The 23426-nt window shown below is 46.4% G+C and overlaps 1 protein-coding gene across 1 annotated transcript in view; it reads left to right on the plus strand.

Annotated features, from left to right (window-relative positions):
* The first annotated feature begins 418 nt into the window (after positions 1–418).
* AMACR (alpha-methylacyl-CoA racemase) overlaps positions 419–23426 on the plus strand; it is a 65051-nt gene continuing 42043 nt past the window's right edge. The window contains exons 1-4 of the mRNA XM_029579100.1: positions 419–481; positions 5100–5815; positions 8826–8899; positions 20308–20567. Coding sequence (XP_029434960.1) covers positions 20321–20567 — 247 coding nt within the window. The 5' untranslated portion in view covers positions 419–481; positions 5100–5815; positions 8826–8899; positions 20308–20320. The remainder of the gene's footprint in view (positions 482–5099; positions 5816–8825; positions 8900–20307; positions 20568–23426) is intronic.

The raw sequence follows: 23426 nt of genomic DNA on the forward strand, positions 1-23426 counted from the left end.
ATCCTATCTATCAGTGCTGATGAGGAATTCAGCTTCATTATGCAGTCTGGACACCTCTTTTTAAGGGGGTATTTAGGGTTCACTCTGGGGCTCCTAACCACATGCGGCCACCTCAGGAGCTTCCCTTGACATATCCCCAGGCGGTAGTTTTTCAGGAATTTGTGTGTTAAAGGAGTTCTGGGCACTTCTAAAATCGATTTTGGGAAAATTAATCGAGGCTATAAAACCAAAGCGGAGGCTCAGGCACGCTCTTCCCACCTAGAATCTGCCTTTTACAAATGTTTTCGTTGCCCCGATTCATTTTTATAAACTTTTAAAAATTCCTCTGATCTCTGCATAACCAGGAAGTATCCTTCAGGTCACTTCCGGGTGGTTAATCACGTCACTGATTCTGAAATAAACACATGCCACCAGCTTTTTTTTTTTTGCCTCCAATACAAAACAAATCAACTGATGGCTGTCCTTCATCTACAGCCATGAGGTAGGAAACCCTTGTAATTGATTCTTTTTTATTTTCAGTCTCCCTCTTATGACTGCTTTCTTCTCTCAGCCCTTCTCATGCTTTTACAGCATCATGCCAAAAAAAAAATAAAATTCAAAACATACTATTTTCTTGCTGCACTGGCCATAACAGTCTTAGTGACAGTATTTTCAGTAAGGAATCCAGGGATCATGACAGCCTCACTGAATATGCAGAATTCCTAGCACTCGGGCATGATCATAACAACTCTCTCCCCTTGCAGGAGCTCAAGATTCAGGCATGTGAGCCATGACAACACTCCTAGCCATCAGATTCTCAGCAATTTCTTTCTCAGCAGCAATCCCTCGTCGCATGAGCTCCGAAACTACATTTTATTTCTTAAATATAATACAAACCTAAACACCCCGCCCCTTTAATTTTAACCACTGGTTACATTTCTTTTCACTGCCGCTGCGACCCAGCCCTTTAAGGGTTGCAGCAATGACATCAATGTCGGGTGCAGCTGCATCTTAATAGTAGCAGCAGGAGCTTTCTCAGTGCTCCCAGCCACTTCTTGGAGCCTTCCCATGCCTCCTTAAATGTGCTGCGAATGGCGGCAGTGGCAGCTCTCTTCTCTGCTGTGCCTGTGAAGTCCCAGCACCACTGCTGGCTCCTCCCCTCCAAACAGACCGAGAGCCCACAGGAGGCAGAGGAAGCTCTCCTGCAGCAGCTGATGTTTGTCTCCATGCTCCTTTTACCGGTCACGGGTCCATTTTAAAAGTTCATTTAAAACAAAAACCGTCAAGCTCTGGCCCGATTGCTGCATTGGGACTTGGACAGCCATTTTATTTTTTGCCTGCCAGCCTAAATCGTGCCAGGGTGTATGGGTGCCCCCTCTGCAGATAAAAGATCATTCTCTCTTGCTCACAAAATGGAGCCATGTCATAGGGCTTTCCCTTGACAAGAAAAGGTGCACAAACCACCCTTGCACTGCTAATGAGAGCTATTACAGGGCACCCTATCACTAATCGTGCCCCACTTAATCTCTGTTACCCTCTGGGTTTTTCCTTTCTTCCAAGAACAGCAGCAGAGGCTTTCCAGGGCCTCTTGCTGCAGCCCAGTTCTCCTCATGTAACCCTGTACAGGGTGGTATTTGTGGAGGGGTGGAAGGTGTGAGGACATGAGTCACACAGTGTGGGCTTGCTAGGGACCCCCTGCTGCTTATTTGTTCCTTCCCTTTGCCTTTATTTTAACTTTGTTAGTTTCTCATTTTTTTCCCCTTCGGGACCATCCCCGCTGCATGGCCCCTTTAAGGATTGCAGCAGTAACATTTTTTTGCCACGACCACTCTGGGTCTGGCCGCCTCTTTTTTTTTTTTTTTTCAACGTGGCGAGAGCTTCCCCAAGGGTCTCTGTCACTTTTTCGTGCCTCCCCCACACCAGTCCTAAGCCTCTACAGCAGGGGTCAGGAACCTTTTTGGCTGAGAGAGCCATAAACGCCACATATTTTAAAATGTAATTCCATGAGAGCCATACAATATGTTTAAAACTAAATACAAGTAAATGTGTGCATTTTATGTAAGATCACACTTTTAAAGTACAATAAGTCTCTGAAAATATTACACCAGGCCTTAAGACACCAATACATCTCCTATTAGGAAAACGGACCAAGTCAGGCTGCTATAGAGTCCTACACAGAAACTACACGCCAGCAGAAAACCTCACCTGAATCACGTGCTGTCCCTCACCTAACATAGAATAAAGAGACCAAAACGCATAACAAGAAGCATGCAGACAAAAACTGAATTGGAAACTGCAACAAGCCAGAGTCTCTGTATGCAGTGTAACAAAGGAAAAAAGAAACATCACACATCCTTATAAAACAAATCAAGAAATATAAAATCATCAGCAGTAAAACTGTACTAACAAAAAGAACATATTTCGAAACAGCTGATGAGTGGAATATCCAATAATTAAAAACTCATATAAAACATTTCCAGATACCAACAAAATATTTCAAAATAGCAGACACAAAGATCCAGTAATGAAAAATAATAAGGATACAAACATTTTTTTGCTCTGCATACCTGGGAACGTTTGATATCCAGGTGTCCTGAGATTGTTCTGAATTAGCAGGAGGTGGGGTGGTTTGCTTGGAACTTTCTCCTCTCTCAGTCACATACCAGCGCTCTCTCTCACACTGGCTCTCAATGACACACCTATACACACATGCTCTCAGTCACTCACATATACAAATGTTTTTTCTCTCTCACTTATATAGGCTCTTAATTACACATTTACACACATGCTGTCTATCTTTTCACGCTTACACACACACAGGCTTTCAATCACATAAATACATGCTGTCTTTTTCTCTCACACACAGACTCTCATTCACATGCTTACAAACATGTCCTCTCTTTCTCTCATTTACACACAGGCTCTCAATCACATACTCACATGCTCCCTCACCTAAATCAGCTCTCAATCACACACATACACACATGGTCTCTCTCTCTCATTTAAACACAGGCTCTCAATCACATACTCACATGCTCCATCACCTAAACCAGCTGTCAATCAGACACAGACACACATGATCTCTCTCTTACTTATACACACAGGCTCTTAATCATACATACACATGATCTCTCTCACACACAAAGGATCTCAATCATACACACATACTCTTTCAAACAAACAGGTTTTCAATTACAAACTTACACATACAGGTTCCCAATGGTAAACTTACATTCATGCTCTCTCTCTCACAGGCAGGATCTCAATCACAGACATACTCTCTTTCACATATACAGGCTCTCAATCATTCACATACATGCAATCTCTCACTCACACACACAGGATCTCAAACACACATGCTTGCTCGCTCATTCATTCACTCTCTCTCTCCCCCCCCCCCCCCCCCCGGGAACTCGCGGCAGCAGCAGCCACCTCCCAACGCTAACCTCCTTCATTTTCAGCCCTCGCGGAGGCGAAGGCGGAGTCCCATCGGCCGCGGTTGAAGATTTTCATTTTCCTCCGAGCCGCGCTGCTCTCTTCTTCCCGCGGCCCGGAAGAGGAAGTGGAGAGCATCGGGTGCCTGCGCGGGAAGACCCGCGCAGGCACCCGATGACTCCAGCGCTGGCACCCGGCTGACACCCGATGACTCCCGCGCAGGCACCCGGATGACTCCAGTCGGCGTGCTCTCTTCTCCTCCCCCCCGCGGCCCGGAAGAGGAAGTGGTGAGCATCGGGTGCCTGCGTGGAAGAAGAGACCACGCTAGTGTGGTCTCTTCTTCCCGCGCAGGCACCCGATGCTCTCCACTTCCTCTTCCGGGCCGCGGGGGGGAGAAGAGAGCACGCCGGTGCCGCTGACTCCAGCTGTCCTGCCGCGTTCCGCCCGGGCTGACAGCATTTTAAGCCCGGGCGGCGGAGGACCGGGGAGCAGCTGGGTCAGCGGGGAACAGCGAAGTATGGCGACACTTGTCTGCGAGCCAGATGCAGCCCTCAAAAGAGCCATATCTGGCTCGCGAGCCATGGGTTCCCGACCCCTGCTCTACAGCAGCAATAGGAGTCTCCTTCTACTGTCACAGCGGAGACAATCCGCGGCAGTGCACAAGATTTCTGACACTCTCCCTGAGGCAAAGAGAACCACAGGAGGCAGGGAAGGCCCTCCCTCTGTAGTCAGCTCTGTGCCATGGGAAGCAGGGACAGGCCCTCCTGTGGCAGCTGAATGCTGCCTCCCCCCCAGTAAAAGACAAGGGGCCCCTCTAGAAGGTAAACTCTATAATTTTCTTTTAATGCTGTCCATACTCGTATCTAGAGCATCAATACAAGTGCAAGAATGAAGTGAGTTCCTGGTGGAGTTTTTCAAAATTATTATTTATTTAATATTTTTTGAGAGTGCAAGGACTACTTCGGTGTTTGTTGGATTCATACTCGTATCTAGCCAGAATGGCAGCAGGATTCTGATACATTCTTAGTCTCAAGTTTAATTGGCAAATGTTGGCAGGCCAACCAGTAGGGGCAGCAGGACAACTTGGCTACACGTTCCAGCTAATGGCAAAAAGAATAGGCGTGACATTCTGCCAGTGATTAGGCTTGGATGGCTGACAGCTAAGAGATGTCCTTAGAATAGCGGGTGCGCAGTAGTAAGGCAAGGAAGGGTGATGATCAGAATTAGAGAAACGCAAGCAGAGCCACCAAAGGCTGAGTGGGTCAAATGGTCCTTATCTGCAATACAATCTTCTCTCATGTTTTACATTTTTTTTCTCCAATTTGCTAAGATCTTATCCTGATCTGTGATCATGATCCAATAATCCCACCTGCTGAGGGAAAAAACCCAATTATTTTGGATTTTCTGATATGCCAATTTAAAAGTTATCACAAGTTACAGTTCCAGCCACTGTAAATTTAAGTAAATATGAATGTTGTCTGGTTCTACAATTTAATATTTGCATACAAAGAAGAGGATGTCAACTTGCTCTTATTCATGGGATCCAAGAGTTCAACAAAACTAAAAAAATTAAAGTGCCAGTACTCCAGATCCATAGAAGTACCAAAAAATACTAATTTTTCTTCTTTACTGCTTTATCTTGATGTTTTCATCATCTCCTAAAATCATGCTTTCCTTCCTTTCAGAAAGAGCTCCTGTTGACCATTGTTTGATAATGAGTTCACTGTGACAAGGACACAAGGCTGGAGGGAATCTGCAGTGTTGTAAACCACTTTTGGGGTATAACTGAGCCATTTTTGGTTACCAGTAAGCCCAGGGATATGCCGTTAGTGCAATAGGGAAGGATCCATGCATTAAAGTCCCTCCCCATTGAGGGTGCTGGGAGGGATATTCCCTTCCTGTGAGGATATATAGCAGCTTTCTACAGAGAACTCGGGGGAGGCACAGTATACTTTGCAGTTCTGGAGAAAGGTTTTAGATTTTTGTGTCCGTTGTATTTTTGGCCTGCTTGGGGATCTGGGCTCCATCCTGCCTGGCATATTTTGGGATGGGTCAAGGGCTCCACCGTTATACTCTTCTGTCAAGGTGCAGAGTGATTGTCCTGCGAAAGTTTGGACTTTTACATGATAGGAGCCTTTCTTGTACTTGGGGAATAAAGAACCCTGTGCTTGGGACACCCAGGGATAGGGAAGAACTGCACACCGAGCTGGTGACCCACTGCAAGGAACAACTGTGGTGTTAAGTCTTTTTGAGGGGACAAGAAAGTCTTTTGGTTAATTGCACAGAAGGAAGATTTATCTCTCCTTGTCTGGCGTGGCGAAACAGCCCAAGCTGCTGTTCAGACACTGGATCCCACCAAACTGGGATCCCCATGAGTAAAGATCCTGAAGATCTACTAACTGTGAGTAAGAATCTTATCTACATCTTTGAGAACACCCCTCCAGCTTTTTCACTCCCTGGGGAGAGAGAAGATTTACTCTCTGTGCATGGACAGGATTTTGGTCAGGAAAACCCCTTCCAAAGATAGCCTACTGGGACCACCACTTTACCTAACTTTTAGGCTGATACAGTACAGATGTGCTAAAAAAGCACGTTCGTTTTCAGCGCCCACTTTCAATGCCCCCTCTCAGGGCAGGCATTCATTTCTGAGTGTAAATGTGCAGATCAAGTTTTTTTTTTTAAACAGTATGTGGGATGAATGACTAATAGCATCATCAAGATGAGCACTTAATTTTGGGGTGGGGGGAGGGGTTAGACATGTCATGGACGAGCTAAACCCCCTAATGTATAAGGGGTTGTGGATGCACATCCAACCCGCGTTAAACAGAGCGATCAGTTGAGCGCACTTTATAGTATCAGCCTGTGGGTGGGTGGAGAAAAATGGAATTGGATTCAAACACCAATGCTGGGCCCTGACTTTTATAGTCTAGACTAGAGTACTGATATGCAGACATTATAGAAAAAATGCAGGACTGCTTCTATGGCCAAGTCCAAAAGCAAAGTGCATTCAAGCAGCAGCATTGTCTGAATAATCAGGAAGGCTGCTCAGTCTGTAAAAATTTTGTTAGCAGTAATATGTAAATATAATATGTCTGCGTGTCAGGGCCCTGCATTGGTGTTGTCTGAATCCAATTCCCTTTTTCTCCCCCCACCCACAGGGTGATTGTAATGATGGCAGCAGAAAAAGACCAAATGGGCCATCCAGTCTGCCCAACAAGCTTCTTATGGTAACCTGCACGGAGTAGCAGTTTCTTCCCCTAGCCTTATACTAAGGGTAGTAGTAATAGAAATCAAAATGAAGCAACTGTCAAACCAATCAAGCCCTCAAGATGAAGGATCTTATCTCAAAATATGCTTGAAACATTTATAAGGAAAAATAGTCTCTCCAAATTTGCATAACCTAACATACTTAAGTTCCCTTAAGTATTATGGACTAATTCTGCATGGGATGCTTCATCCAAAGGAGCCTTTTTCTTCAGAAAAGCCTGCAATTAAACTAGATTTAAAAAAACTAACAAACAATTCTTTTGAAAAGTTATCAATACAAGAGGGACTACCCTAGAAAACCGCAAAAAAGTGTCATGTGCCTAGACTGGATTGCCTAATACATATCAGGAAAAATTCAACCTACCTTAAAAAGAATAAAGTTTATATTAGAAAAAGTTTTTCTTCTGAATCAGTTCCTTATCAGACTCCAATGGCAGTGTTACCAGACGAGCAGCCTTCCTCTGTTTCCTAAAAACTGGGTGGACTCTAGACTGTCCTTTGCTTGTTTGAGTCTCTCCTGCTATCTCTTGACCTTTAATGGGACACGTGGCCTGTGCTCTCCCCCCCCCCCCCAAAGTTGGTTACATCATGATATATACCAGTGTTTCACAACTACTGTTCATTCAGATGTAATCATGCCATGGAAAAATCACCATTGCCTAATGCTCAGATCCAGACCAGCACTTGGGCTCTCTCTCAACGCCTCACAGCAATAAGAGTGTTATGACCGTCGGCCGTGGCCGACCCAACTCATGTCATGCCTGGCTTTCCACTCCTAGTGAACATGCGGCTGGGGCCAGCCGCTACTGCTGCATTCCTCCCGGCTCTCCGTGCTCCACGTGGTGGCTAGGACGCCACCGACCCACGCTCAGTCTCTGGGCCTCCTTAGGCGCGCACAAGCGCCATCTGTCCTCCATTTAAAGACCCAACGACGTGAACAGGGTCATCCCCGGCTGCTGCTATCACAAGCCTGAGATATTTAAGCACCTCCTTTGGCCTGCGCTAACCGACTTGGCAACAAGTTCCCTGAGCTCCTCTGGTGCTTGTTCCTGCCTTGGATCTCTGCTCTCTGATTGAGGGCTCTGGGTACCTGCTCTTCGGGGAGCCTGCTCTGCGCTTCCTTGCCTGGGACTCTGTCTTTGCGCTTCCCTGCTCCTCGGGGTAGCCTCAGTGCTACCACACCAGAAATCCTGTCTCCGCGCTTCCCTGCTCCTTGGGATAGCCTCAGCATTACTACACCAGAGATCCTGTCTCCGTGCTTCCCCACTCCTCGGGGCCTGCCCTGTGCACTTCTGCCTTGGAGATCCTTCCTCTGGTATATCCTCTCTCCTGACCAGCCCAGCACTGCGATACCATTGAACTGACTCTCTCAGACTCTGCTCCTCGGGGCACCCCGCAGTACTGCTTCAGTGCAGGTGCCTGCGATGAGGTGGCTGTGACGCAGATAGCTCTTCTACACCGCCTCTCTCCTGGGCCACAGCTGTGGTCCTGTTGCCTGTGTTTCCAGCCTACCTTGCCTCCTGACAGTGGGGACCGGTGGGGCCCAACCCCTCAGGTAGTGTCAACCCCCACCTCGGGCCAAGTGTCCACAAAACCTAGCAAAGAGTCACCACCAGTTGAACATGTAGGTCTTGTTCCTAATTCACCAAAAATAAATGTTGAGACTTCAATTAAATTGTTCTTAAAATCATATTGATCTGATGTTACTTAATGCTGATAACGTTCATACAAACTTCAGATGCTGAATGCACTCATTGATGGCGTGTCTAGTCTTAACAAGACTGTCTGGTACTATAATCTCTGGTCATACATGCAGATGCACTTTTTAAATACATTGTTTTATAAATTGCAAATAAAGACACTATCTCTTAAGTGAGTGTGTGCACATCTTCTACCAACTGCCACCCAACACTGTCCCATCATTTCCTCAATCAGGACAAAAATCAATTGCACGTGTCAACGTCTCTGTGTAGGAGCTCCTTTCTGAGAAAATGTTTAATCATGCATGCTATGGCATGAGCCCTTAAATTGGTAAGAAATGGGCAGCAACAGGGCCATGCTTTGTTGAGCACACACAGCACGTCCTCATCTTCTCCCTCTTGGGTTCCCCCTCCTTTTGAGTCAAGGCTCTGTCTTATCTCCAGGTTGCATTGAATACTGGATGTGACTCATTCTGAGTGGCAGGAGCAGCAGCAGTGGAGGAGCTGTGGCAGCTAAGGTAACTAACTTGAGTCACTCTCTACCTTGTATATATCTATCCCTTTTCCTACACTTGTATATAGAGGGAACTGGCCCATTGTGATGAGTTCTTATGTGTTTCTGTACCCTCTTTTAATTTGGAAGAGAGACTGGTGGATTTTTTAGTGCTTTCTTAGCTCATCTTTTGATCATACGAATCCTCTCCATATTTGGCACTGCCTGCCTCCTGGAGGTTGGTGTGCCATGCAACATTTTTGTTAGTTAGTGTACCTTGGGCCTGAAAATGTTGGGAAACGGTGAATCATATACACACACAAAGGGTATGCTGGTTTCCTAACCTGGTGTCAAATTCTGTCTACCAGTTGGCTCTTAAACCAGTTGTTAAGCCACCAGGCAGCCATGCTTCTAACCAGCGACTTAAAGCCCTCATTTTGTTTCTTTTCAACTTGCTGAGGATCAAGCATGCACAAACATGGACACAATGTCAGACACCCCACAGCCAGACACACCATACTAAAATAGAGAGAGGCACAGATGCATCACATCCAGATAAATGCAGGCAAACACAACACACCTACCGGCCGATACAGTAAGGAGCTGTAGGAAGAGCTGCGTTAGTGCCGGGCGCACCCATGGTTGCCGCACGCACAGCCCAGCTCACCTACCGCTCGTTACTGTATGTAAATAGCTTGCAAATACAAGCTGCGTCTAAGAAGCATCCGTGAAGCGTTAGGCCCGTGCAACCCATTTTACTGTATAGAGCGCTATACTGTATCCTGGGTGCGCTGGCCTAACGCTTCACGGACACGCTGGTATCTGTCATTTCAAATGACATTTGAAATGAGGTACCAGGAAGTGGATGGTTTCTCCTACGCTCGGGGTTGCCAGTCCTCTCTCCTCTCCTCCAGAAGCAAGCAACGAAAGTGGAAAAAATCGAAAAAGCGAAAAAGCAAAAAAAAAAAAGTAGCAAGAGAGAGAGGGGAGAGAGGACGGGCAATCCTACACTCGGGATTGTGAGTCCTCTCTCCCCTCCTCCCGAAGCAAGGCGCGAAAAGCAGCCTTGCTTCAGGAGGAGGGGAGAGAGGACTGGCAGTGAAAAGCAACGAAGCGACTTACTTTTTTTGCAGCCCCCCCTCCGGAGACGGACATCGGCGACGAGGGACCGCGGCTCCCCTGCCTCCAGCTGCCTGCGAAGATGGACGCCTGCACGGGCGAAAGCGGCCCCTGTGCGTGCAATTGGGCCGCTCAAGGCGTGACGTCACAACGTTTGGCGTCACGGCATGTGACGTCACGTCTTGAGCGGCCCAGTTGCACGCACAGGGGCCGCTTTCGCCCGTGCAGGCGTCCATCTTCGCGGGCAGCTGGAGGCAGGGAAGCCGCGGTCGTCTTCGCCGATGTCCGTCTCCGGAGGGGGGCTGCAAAAAAAGTAAGTCGCTTCGTTGCTTTTCACTGCCAGTCCTCTCTCCCCTCCTTCCGAAGCAAGGCTACTTTTCGCGCCTTGCTTCGGGAGGAGGGGAGAGAGGACTGGCAATCCCGAATGTAGGATTGCCCGTCCTCTCTCCCCTCTCTCTCTTGCAACTTTTTTTTTTGCTTTTTCGCTTTTTTCCGCTTTTGTTGCTTCGGGAGGAGGGGAGAGGACTGGGGCTGCCCCGGAGACCAGCACCCATTGACGCAGCCAGGGCAGGTGAGCGAAGGCTGGGGGAAAGTTTGCTGACTGCCCTTACCCCTGCCTCTAACGCAGGGGTAAGGGTAGGCGGTAAGTTAGCAGGTTAAACGTGCGGCAAAACGGCAGGGTAAAATAGCGATAGTCGGGGCACGCGTTACTGTATGGGAGGGAATAGCTAATTCGATCGTTTACATGTAATATACATGCCGCGGACGGAAGGGGTTACCCGGTGATTTAAGGACGCGGGTAAGAGTAGGTTAAAGGGGATTGTGTATCGCAGGAAGGGCTAACGCGGCTGAATAGTGGGTAGAAAGCGGGTTAGGAGCAGGGTAACCGCGGCCGCAGGGTAACTGCGGCCACACTTTACTGTATCGACCTGCTAGATAGTGATACAGGCAGACAGATCAGACCACACCAGACAGACAAATAAGGGTAGAACATTCTTCAAAAAACATAGGTGCCAGCCAGATGTTTAGGAACTGAGAAAAATTGAATCCTACCATGCCCAACATTTGTGTTTTTTCCAATTTTCACTAACTGTTCCTAATTTGCTCTTTTTAATTTTGACATGTTTTGTTTAACTTTTTTTTTTTGTTTAAAAAAACGCTTTTTACCATGTTCTCCCTCTCCCTTCCATTCCCCTCCTACCTCACCAGGCAGGCAGCTGCTGCTGCTGCGATCTATCTCCCTTGGTGAGGATCTAGTGACAGAAGACTTCCTGGGCTGTGGAATACCGCAGTGAAAGCAGGTTTTCTTCCGGGCCTGCTGATGGAGATATGTGGCTGAGTTGTTCCATGCCTGTGACGATATCACTGCACTCCTTCCCCTCTAAGGTTTCAGTGCCAAGACCAGAGCACACTTCCTTAGCAGCCTCCCTCCTTTTCAGAACATCCATACCGTAAGCTGTGGAGTGTACCCAGCAGCTCCAGCCGGCATCCCCGCGATCCGTCACGTGCCCGGCCGGCGGACCGAACCAGCATGCCTTAGCCTCCCAGTTTCAGCAAACAAACGAGCGTCATCGAGTCGGAGGGCATTGCACTTCCGGACTGCCCTCTTGGACCCGCTCATGGCCTCGTTTGGAGGGGGGAGGGAGGCATTGTATCTCGGGCTCAGCGAGCTCATGGACTCCCGGCAGCGGCTTTTACCTCGAGCTGCGCCACCAATACAAAAAGCAGTCCCACTTCCCCGCCAGCCAACAGAACCGCTCAATCAATGGGAGCTTTGGCTATTTAAGATGGAGCTCAAAGAAGCACCTAAACCCCTGTTCCTCAGTCTGAACAATCGGACATAAGGCAGGTAAGGCCAGCGAGAGGCTGAGGAGCAGCCCTCCAACAGAGGGCGCGGCTCTCTTAAATCTCTTCCCGTTGGCCATTTATTTAGCAACTTTTTTAGTATACGATTTGTTAAATGAATTATCTTTAAAAATACCTTAGATGCCTAAAAGAAGGGAGAAGGGTTTTTTTTAAGGCTTGTATCGATAATGGTACTTCTTCTTGTAAAGCAAACAAAATCATTTAAATCGATTTTTGTGGCTCGAAAAGGATATTCACCTCCAAAAAGGACAAAATGCAGAATTCAAATTGGCATATATAATTATCATGTATGAATTTGTATATGCAACTGTGCTGACATAGATGCAGCATCATAAAGTACCTTAATTGAAAGAGAAATACAGATCACCATATCGTAGAAGACACTGACCAAATAATGCAGATTACAGCATATTTAGAATTCAGGTACACTAATTCCCTGCTCCAAAGAGCTTACTATTTTTGCAGGTTCTTTGCCCCATCCCTTGCTTTAGCTTCCTATCCCTCTAATCTTATTACCAGAGCCCCTGCGGCAGAATTTTTAAAGATTCTATGGCAAGAGTTAGCAAATATTTATGGCAGGTTTTCATCATTGTTCAAAAGATTTGCAACCCTGCAAAAAAATCAGTCTATATTAAATTGAAAATCATTCACATTGTTTTTAAGCAATATTTAGACTACATACAAATAAAATGTACAAAATCAGCAATATATGAAATTGACATGGAAGTTACAAACTTTTAATACAAATTTATTCCTCCTACAAATGTTGATATCAATCATATCTAGCAGAATCTCCCTGCCCCTCTTCTGACTAACCACTATCATGTATCCCACTTAGTTAATTATTACTTGTATAACTTCCATATTATTCGTATGTTATTGTTTTTGTTATTATTGTTATTTCTACTATTCCTATTATAATCATGTGACAAATGTAAAGCCTGTTGCTAAGTTCTGTTCTGTGTAAACCAATGAGATGTTCCCAACGTTCGTCGGTATATAAAAGATATTAAATAAATAAATAAATAAATAAAATTTTGAAATGTCACTTTTGTTTTGAATTGAAATACAGCCAACTAGCCATTTTATATTTTCTTGAGAGAGTTATTCTCTGCCAGAGTATATGAATTTAAGTATGCTGAAAATGCTCTCGGAATGAACAGTTTGTCGTGCTGTTAATTACACAGAAAGATATGGGGTAAAATTTAATAGGTGCACGCTGATTTTGTAATCTATGTGCACAAGGGGGAGGGGAGGGGGCAGGTTTGCAAAATTTGTGCGGTGATGCATCGCGATCTTCCCCAGTTTCCTCCCGGTCCGCTCCAATTAAGGAGTGGTACTTCTCACCCGAAGTATAGGGGTAATTCATAGACCGGACCGCACGTAAAATATGGGGGTTACGCGTATGGTCGGGCTTTGGGCGCGCTTCATGCATTTTAGAAGGGAGCAGACTGAGAGGGAACTTCCCTGTTCTCCCTGACCCCCTTAAAACATCCTACCTGGTTTTTTTTTTTTCCTTTGTTTCAGAACTTACGCCAGCTCCTGAGCTGGCGTAAGTTGCTTGCACCGGCAGAGCAGCAAATGGCCGTTGTACCGGTCGCCTCCAGCTCCGCCCCGCCCCCCCCCCCCCCCCCCGGACTGCCTCTTCCCACCCCCCTTCCCGTTCCTTTTGCGAGGCCAGGCTCTTGTGCACGTAATGAGGGTTACGTGTTCGGCCCGGCCCTTTCTAAAATACCCACAAGGCCCAGCCGCACGAGTAACCCCCGTATTTAACGCGCATGGGCGATTTAAATCTGCCTGTAAATGTATAGCAATGTCACTCATTAAGGCTTCTATAAAATTAATACCCTTTCTGTTAGATGTGAGATACCAACAGTTAGATTCCAAAATCACATGCAGGTCTTTCTAAATGGTGTATGATTGACTACATACTCACGAACCTTTGTGAAAAGATGAAATTCTTCTAAATAAACAACACACCACCCATGAGTGTGCCCTCCACCCTTGGTCTGGCCTATGAATTACCCCTATACTTGGGGTGGGAAGTACCACATGAGAAATTATATTTACTAATAGGATTTATCTTCAGATTCTTAGTCTAAACGGGGGATGAGACTTGTGGCACCACAGACCATATAAAATCATCACACCAGAATAAAACAGTAATTAACCTTTTGACTGTAAATCCATCCAGAACATTACATGAGAAAAGTACAGTAGTGAAATATTGTATAAACTTACAGCTTTCTTATTTTAAATCAAGTAATACAAATATAACACTGGGTATGGACTGTTAGCCAGGGCAACCAACATATGCATGTGGCTAGTAATAAAAAAAAAAAAAAGAAAATGAATGCTAATAGAGAAAGGTTGGGGGGGGGGGGGGGGAGAGAAAGAAATGCCATATATACCTTTCAAACATTGATATTACCCCTGAGTAATCAAAAAGGGTGGGTGGTACACATCCACCCCGATGTCACAAGTTTGTAAAGAGTGCAACCTGTACCAAACACAAAATTGTGTGGGAAAAAATGAAGTTGTCCCTCTTGAAGGTGGAGTAGGCTGGATGACAAATCAAATAGATGAGCACTGCAGTGTGTGGAAGGTCTCTCTCCTGGGGTACTTCCCCCCAATGGTTTACTTGATTTTAAACAGAAAGTGGCCCTGGTTTCAATCTCTTGCAGAAAGACCACAGTCTATCAGCTTCTCTCTCCTTGCCCTATCTCGTGTGGCTATGACAAGGGTTTATGCTTGACTTCAGCTGGAAGGCTGAAGCAGTTAAGATGAGATACTGAATTTGTAACAAAAGGCAAGGAAATAAACCTCCCTCCTCTGCTAAGATACTATCTGTGCAAAGATAGATTACTTAACTCAAATTCTCTGTTTCTCAGCTCCTAGCTCCTCTGACCCTTGTGATTTTATATATAGTCTGGCTATGAAGCAAGAACAGCAGAATATCCCATCTCTGACTAGGACTCCTCACGCTGTAATGGTTCTACTAATTGGTCTGGGAGAAACTTTGTGCTCACAGGTGCGCTAATCTTTTGCCCCTCGGATGAGGGAGCAGTGTCAAGTGAAGGCAAACGCACCATCTGCCCTAAGGGGAGCAGAATTTGGCAGGCCCGGAGTGCCGTGAGCGGAGGCTGTCCCACTCATGATGAAGATGGAGCAGGCCCGCTCGCGGCACGCCGGGTCCTGCTTTATCTTCACCACAAAAGGGTCAGCCTCTGTTCATGACGAAGATGGCATGTAGTGAGGGAAGGCTGTCCCGATCACGGCAAAGATTGAGCAGGCCCCAGTGAGAATGAGTCTGTGTGTGTAAGTCTGCGACCCTGGGGTTGAGAGAGAGAGTATGTGTGAGGGTGTGTTGGTAAGGGAGCTTATGTGAGGAGATTGTGAAGGAGTGTGTATATGTGTGAGAGACTGGGAGCTGGTGCGTATGAAAAAGTGATTGTGTGTATGTGAGGGTGCTTGTTTGTGAGAGAGGGAGCCTGTGTGAGAGAGAGGGAGCCTGTTTGAGGGGCAGTACTGAGGAGTCAAACTCTGGAAGTGGAGTTAGAGTGGAAGGGATTGAGTCTAGAGGGGAGGGGAAAGTTAGTGGCAGGTGGCGGAGTTGGGCCTGAAAGGGCAAAGTGAAAGGAAACTGGCCAGGGGAGTAGGAAGAGAGAGTGGGAAATTCTGCTCAAAACATTTAAAACGCTGCATCTTTAAGTAATAACTTGTTTCTATATTACATTTTAAATTAATTACTTAGACTCATGTATATTGTGTTATTTGACCAATATAAAGTATGCAGAATTTTGCAGAATTATAAGTTTTTTTTGTGCACAGAATTTTACATTTTTGTGTGTAGAATTTAACTTTTTTTTTCATAGAATTCTCCCAGGAGTAAGCAAGTATCGATCATCACTATGTGATCCTACTCTCTCAGCAACAAGGGAACATCTGGGTACTGTGACACCACAGTTTTAGCTGGTCTGCGGTACTTCTGAATTCGCCAGACAACTCCAAGGCCAGGGTCACATTTCTGAGCCTGTGGAAGATTAGCTCTTCTAATGTCTTTCCAAAGACAATGAGGTTAATCTAAGTAACCAGCACTTCCAGGAGATGCATGTCTCCCACAGGTTTTTCCATAAGTCGCTGGAACATACTTGGAACATTCATTTGAACTGATAGAAACCCCGGGGACAGATGGAGGCAGTTTTTTACTTATCACTTTCTTTCATGGGGATCTGCTAATACCCACTTCTTAGATCTAACACAGAGAACCATTTGCTGCCTGTCAGACAATTTAATACATCATCTGTCCTTATGAGGGTGTACTGATCTGGAATAGTTCTCTTGTTCAATGTCCAGTAGTCTATGCACATCCAATCTGCCCTATTCTTTTTCCTAGCCACCAATATGAGGGAGGCATAGGGGCTTCTTGATTCTTCTATTATTCCAGGATCCTCATGTTGCGTCCGTCAGTCTTCGGCTTCGCCCCACCTATCTCTCTCTACTTGCGGCTCCTCCCGCTCACCTTGGACTGATGGCTGTCGCGGCATCTGTTTGCCGACCTCTCCGGTGTCCCCGGACCGGCTATGGTGCTGCCTCCTGTCATGCTCCTTCAAGGTACCTCTAGGGTGCGTGCACACGCCGCCCTCATCTTTATTTCCAGGTTGGCGCGAACCTCAGGGGCGTCCCCCTGTTTTGATGTCACGACTTCAGGGTATATCTGCCTACAGTATTTGCTAGCTCGCTGAGTTAGCAACTAATCGGAGAAAGTTCTTTTTTACTAATCGGAGAAAGTTCTTTTTTACTCAACGCACAATTAAACTCTGGAATTTGTTGCCAGAGGATGTGGTTAGTGCAGTTAGTATAGCTGTGTTTAAAAAAGGATTGGATAAGTTCTTGGAGGAGAAGTCCATTATCTGCTATTAAATTTACTTAGAGAATAGCCACTGCCATTAGCAATGGTAACATGGAATAGACTTAGTTTTTGGGTACTTGCCAGGTTCTTATGGCCTGGATTGACCACTGTTGGAAACAGGATGCTGGGCTTGATGGACCCTTGGTCTGACCCAGTATGGCATTTTCTTATGTTTTTATGGAACTTTACAGATGGGATTCGCTCTCCGTTCCTAAGCTACTCTGCCACTCCAGCTCTACTGGAACTCTTACTACCCTTTGGGGTCTCTAACGGGATACCCGCTCCTCGGGGACCTCTCTGCTTCTTTCAGGTGCTATCAGGAAACCGGTACTCGCTCCTCGAGGGCTATGTTCCCTGTGTCGCTGCCTGCAACTTCTACCTTCTACTTGGAAGAACTAACTACAGTCATCATCTGTGAGTACAAGAAACATCTCTCTCTACAATACCACTTCGCCGGAATCAGGTACTCGCTCCTCGAGGGCCTGCCCTCTGTTCCGGTGCCAGACCTCTCATCTAGTGGAATCTCTGCTACTGCTAGTGAGTACAACGCTACTGAGTCTTTCTGCTCTAAGGGATCAGGTACTCGCTCCTCGAGGGCCTGCTCTCCCTGTCTTGGAGCTCTCCTATTCTACTTGGGACTCTGAATGCTATTCTACTGTGTACTCATAACTCTGTCTCGTCCCCTACAGCACTGCTTAAAGAGGATCCGTTTCCAGCGTTTTGAGAGAGATGCGCCCAGCCGGGCTCTACAACCACTACTCACTACTGCCACCTCTGGTGGTTCCATATACTGTTTAATAAAAGATTCAAATCTGTGTTTGTCTGTATGGAGTTTAGCCTGACACTGTGGTCCCTCACGGGACTGCCCCCCATGGGCGTGGTCAGCTGCCACAGTGTCCAAGGATCCACCAAAACACCACTAACCATAACACCTCAATGTTGCTTGGGGCTAGTTGCCATGACCTTTCACAAAAAGGACAGGTGTTATGCAAGGGTATGGGGTAAATTTACTCCTTTTGCCAACTCCATATCCCACTTGTGCATGGAAAATACATTGTCATGCTTGGACAGTTGCTCAATTAATCATTCTTTCCATGGGGGGGTGGAATGTCAGGGCGTCCTGGAAGTTAGACAGTGAGGAGTCATTAATGGGGTGGGACCTCTCTGCAGAGAAGGCAAAGAGAAAAATATTTCAAAATCCCAGCAGTGCGATTTATCTTTGGATTCGTAGTCTGAGTGGTGGATGAGAAGGGTCCTGGTCACCTCTACCACAATTCTGTGCCCTTCCCAAACAACCTCTGACTTGTGGCGCCACAGACCAGATAAAATCATCACGCCAGAATAAAAATTAATTAAACCTATTACTAGTATTGCGAAGTAGACAGTAAATCAAACCAGAACATTAAATAGGAAAAGAACAGTAGTGAAGTATAATGTAAACTTGCAGTTTTCTTATTTTAAATCAAGCAATACAAATATAACATGCTTATATGCCAGGGCAACCAACATGCTTGTATAGGTAATAATTTAAAAAAACAATACCAAACAATAATAATAAGGAATGCTAACAGAGAGAGGTTGGGGAGAAAGGCAGTGAAGTACACAGCTTTCAAGAATTGTTTTTACTTCTAAGAACTCAAAAGGGGGGAGGGGGAAACAGATCCACCCCAATGTCACCAGTTTGTAAAGGGTGCACTCTGTCCCAAACACAAAATTGTGTGGGGAAAAAAATAATCCAGAAAATGAAGTCCTCCTTCATGGTGGAGCTGGCTAGATAACAAACCAAATAGATGAGCACTGCAGTGTCTGAAAGGTCTCTCTCCTGGGGAGTTTCTCCAAATGGTTTGCTTGGTACTAAACAGAAAGCGGGCCTGGTATCTTTCTGTAAGAGATTGAACACAGTCTATCAGCTTCTCTCTCCTTGCCCTATCTCATGTGACTGTGGCAAGGGTTTATGCTTGACTTTAACTAGAAGGCTGAAGCAGCTAAGATGAGATATTGAATTTGTCACAAAAGGCAAGGAAGTAAACCTTCTCCCTCGTCTGCTACAATACTCTATCTCCAAAGTTTAGATTACTTAACTTAGTCTCATAGGAGGGTGATCCAGCCATGTGTTCCTTGGTCTGGATATCTTCTTTCATCTGCTACAGTCTCAACCTCACCCCTCTGCAGGCTTTTTATGAGGGGAGGGGCTGAGGCAAGGGCAGAGATAGCTGACAGGGAAGGCAGGCACCTTGTAGCTTGAAAAGATTGAATTAAAAGGTGGGAAAGCTTCAGGTAAGGTATATTGTTTCTGTGGCAGATTGTCAGTTTTGCAGCAAGAAGCTATTTATGCTGTTTCTCCTGTGGCCATACAATTGCAGGTGTCTAGGAACATTGCTTATTACTATAGAGGTATCCTGTTCCTTCTTTCTGCTGTATCCAAACACCTATTTCTTCTCTTCCCAGTGCCAGGTCCCTCAAAACATCCCCTTCTCTCAGTGCCCAGCAGCAGATCCTTGAGCCCCTCCCTATGGCCAGCAGCAGGTATAGGACTCTCCCACCTGTCTCTCCCTTCCTCATGCCCAGCAGTACATCCCCCTTTCCCTTACCTCACCCCCTTACCCAGCACCAGGTCTCTCGCTCTCTGACTTGCATTCATTTCCTCTTCTGCTGTTTTGCTGTTGCTCATGTACTTAGCAAGAGCTTCTCCCCCACTCCCCCAGCAGACATGCAACAACATCACACAAAATTCTTGTGCTGGGTGCCAGCCTTTCCCTAGCCTGTAATAGCCACTTTCTCCCCTTCTCTGTATCCCCCATTTTCCCCACACACTCACTGGCTTTGCCCACAGTGGGCCCACTGCACAGATGTGAACACTGCTGCTTGTAAGTTATCTTGCAGACAATGATTGCCCCTACCCTCTTAGTTAAAGTCACGGCACTGCGTCCTCTTCCTTCCTGAGATTAAGCTTGCTTTCAGCTTTCCCATTGGTTGCTGGTGTCCCACACAGACCTGTTGACTCCTAGCCCTTCTCACACACTGCTGCAGTTCACTTTGCTTAGGTGAGATACCTTTTTCTTTTTGGCTGGCAGGGGGGCTAGACTCCTGGAAGTGGGCAAACAAAGGAGAACTCTCCAGCATAAAACTGGACACCTGACCACCCTACCCTGGCATCTGATGTACTAACACGCATTTGCAAATACAATACTCACAAAAATGACAAATAATGCAAGTAATTATGTTTATGAAACGACTTCAATGCTATTTGCTATTTTTGTGCATGCAATTTTTGTGTTCGCAAAGGCATTCACAAAATGTATGCAATGTTACTAATGAGCTGAAGAATCATGCAAATTGACTCATTTGCTATTTTTGCATAGCAGAATTATGCTTGGAAAATTGCACAATTTGGCAATTTTCCATGAAGGTTAAGTTAAGTATTTTGCAATAGGTACTTTGATACTTTGAGGACTGCTGCTAGTACTTCCTCTTTAAATTGTATCCATATTATTATGCTATTCTTATCTTTATTTTGTGTTTTTATTTTTCTTTAGTTAACTAGTAAACATGGCCCTGGCTGGCGTGAGCGTGCTGGAAATGGCTGGGTTAGCTCCTGCTCCTTTGTGTGGCATGATCCTGGCAGATTTTGGAGCGAAAGTAATTCGTGTGGATAGGCCAAAGAATGCAGCCACCATGGATGTGCTGGCTCGTGGAAAAAGGTCGTTGGCCTTAAACTTGAAAAGCCCAGAGGGAGCCATGGTTCTGAAAAAACTTTGCGTTCATTCTGATGTGCTTATTGAACCTTTCCGTCAGGGTAAGTAACAGGCTACTGATTTGCTACTGTTTGATCAAACATATTGTACTTGTTTAATTAAATTCCAGCACTAGGACATAACAAGTAACAGTAAAAACATACAGCTATCCAAAGTTCGTATGGGAGAAGGAAGGAGAAGTTAAGGGTTTTGTGTGGTTTTTTTTTTTTTTTCATCTTGAGTTTGCGAACAGACAGAGGACCTGAGAGGTGTCATAGCAAGAGCAACTGCTTGTAGTGAGCAGCAAAATAAGGAGGGTTACTATGACGGGAGGCAACTCAATTTTTACACTGTCATTAAAAAGCACTAATTTGTGGAAAGGAAGAAATTTAATTAAGCTGCCCAACTGGATGCGCTCACTGATCCTTTTAAGGTTTTCTGATGGAACCAGCGGAGAATCAAAATGAGTCCAAGAGCAGAGAAAACAGGCAGTTTTCCACGTTTTAATTTTTAACCCTCTTGCAAGTTGTTCTGTAACGAGAGTAATAAAAACATAGATACGTAATGGCAGAAAAAGACTGTATGGCCTATCTAGTCTGCTCATCAACCCAACTAATTCAGCTTTAAAACTCCCATCACTCCTTCGGAGATCTCCTGTATTGATCCCATGCTTTTATGAATTCAGATACTCTTTTTGTCTCTACCACCTCCATTAGGAGGCCTTTCTATGTATCAGTTACATTCTTTGTAAAGAAATATTTCCTACCTCCTTTTTCAGCTCATCCCATGATCCCTTGTTCTAGAGCCTCCTGAAAAATTTTTTTGAAACATGATGCATAATTTGTAACCGGAAGCTTTACCTTTTTATAGTTCATTTCACAGGCTTTTAGTTTCCACATTTAGATATTTTTCAAACTAAAACATTGAAACATAGAGGATGTTGGTAGAAAGTGACCACTGGTTCATCCAGTCTGACTCCCTGTGCCTGCTGTGCCATTACAAGTGTCATTCGAGCAGCGGGTTTTCTCCCTGCATCCTGCCACCATTAAGGTCTCCTTGTGTTTGTCCCATGTATGCGTAACTTCTTCCACTCTTTCGACTTCTGTTACCTCTGCTGGATTTCTGTTCTGGGTGTCCATCGTCTCAGTGAAACACTATATCTTCTCACATTCCTTTTGCGTTTCCTTCCTGTCAGCTTCATACAATGACCTCTTATCAAAATTTTAATTTTATGGACCATGCTCTTTTCTGGTACTTTATTGAAGCCAACTAGATTTTACTGTATCATAATCTCTATTTCCTTCTTTTAGAAAATACATTTTGTAGCTCCTTCAGTCTCTTTATATGTTACCTTAACTACTTTCTCCCACAGTCGTGTTCAGTCTGTTAAAGAATCAGTTTCCACCTCTTTCTTTTATTTTTCCAGTTCAGTCATATCCCAGACTGGGATCCTTCTCCGTGAGCCTTCGTTTGCAATTTTCTGGGAAATGTTTCCATATTTTATATTTCCCTGTACGTACCTGGATCAGTCCAGACAGTGGGTTATGTCCCCAATCCAGCAGATGGAGTCAGCACAAGCTTTGAGGGGGCGTATCCATATATACTACTACCCCCTCTGCAGGAGTTCAGTATCTTCTGACTCCAGCAGATGCGAGTAGGGGAATCAGGCTTCCCCTCCTTTTCCTTCACTTTCTTGCTTGATTATGGCTTGTTGTTGTCTTTTTCTGTGGATCAAGTTTGTATCAAGTTTGTATTAAGTTTAAAAAAAAAAAAAAAAAAAGGCAGAGTTCTTTCAACTTCTGGGGAGTGGCTTATCTTCCTTGTCTCTTCTCTGCGGCCTTGCTGTTTATTTCTCGTTGCAGCCAGGGGTAAGTTTGTTTTTCCTTTGTAGTTTTTTCCTTTACAGCTCAGCCCCCGGTGCCCGCGAAAGCCGGTGGAGCCGGCCTCTTCGCTCTTTACTCCCTCACCCGCGGCCATTTTACAGCTCCTCATGGGCTGCTGAGTCATTTAGGGAAAGATGTCTGGGGCGGGTCGTGTGGCCAGGAAGGCCCCCCCGCGGCACCCTCCTCTATTTTCAGACAGCGGGCAGTGCGGGCCGACCGGGCCCCCCCGCAGCGGCGCCTTTGTGCGCGTGGCCCCCCCCCGTGGCTTTTTCTTTCTCCTGCAGCGATCCCGATGCCGCGGCCGTCCCGCTGTGCGGCCTGCGGAGACCCGGGGTCCCGGATTTCCCGGGAGGGCATCTGTGCACGATGCCTTCCCGGGGGGGAAAGTACCTCACAGTCCCTGACTGATTTCTCTTTTTTGCCCGGGCGGTGCGGGCCGGCCACTCCGCCATTTTTGGCGGGAACGGCGGCCATTTTACATTCTGAGCGCCCTGAGGCGCAGGCCACGAGGGGGAACGGATCCCTGGAGGCCACGAGGGAGAACGGATCCCTGGAGGACTCTACCAGCGGGGGTGTTCCCCCGATTTTGGTGCAGGAACCAAGCACCCAGAGCCAGGGAGCAGGAACCACGCCGCCCCCGAAGCGCACCCGAGCAGGCCGGGGTTCTCTCCGGAGTTTATCCTGCTCATGCATACCGCTTATCTGCAGGGGCTGGAAGCACCTGTGGGACCCCCCCCCCTCCTAAGATCCCTCGGATGTCGCCCTCGACGCCGGCCCCCCCCGACCCTCCGGGAGTGGGGGCCTCCCGCCTTCCTACCCGGGTCCGATCCACGCCCGCGGCAGTGGGGGCGGTGCCAGACCCAGCGGGACATGGACTTGACCTCCCGGACGGGGGACAAGGGGACGGCACACAGGAGGGGGATGATCCGCGTACCCTACGCCTCTTCCAGAGGGAAGAGCTGGACGACCTCATCCCGCAGATCATCCAAGAATTAGATTTGGATCCACCACCAGACCCGCCTGCCCCAGTAGCTCCCG

This window comes from Rhinatrema bivittatum, chromosome 1 (assembly GCF_901001135.1).
Source record: "Rhinatrema bivittatum chromosome 1, aRhiBiv1.1, whole genome shotgun sequence".
NCBI classification, from domain to species: domain Eukaryota; kingdom Metazoa; phylum Chordata; class Amphibia; order Gymnophiona; family Rhinatrematidae; genus Rhinatrema; species Rhinatrema bivittatum.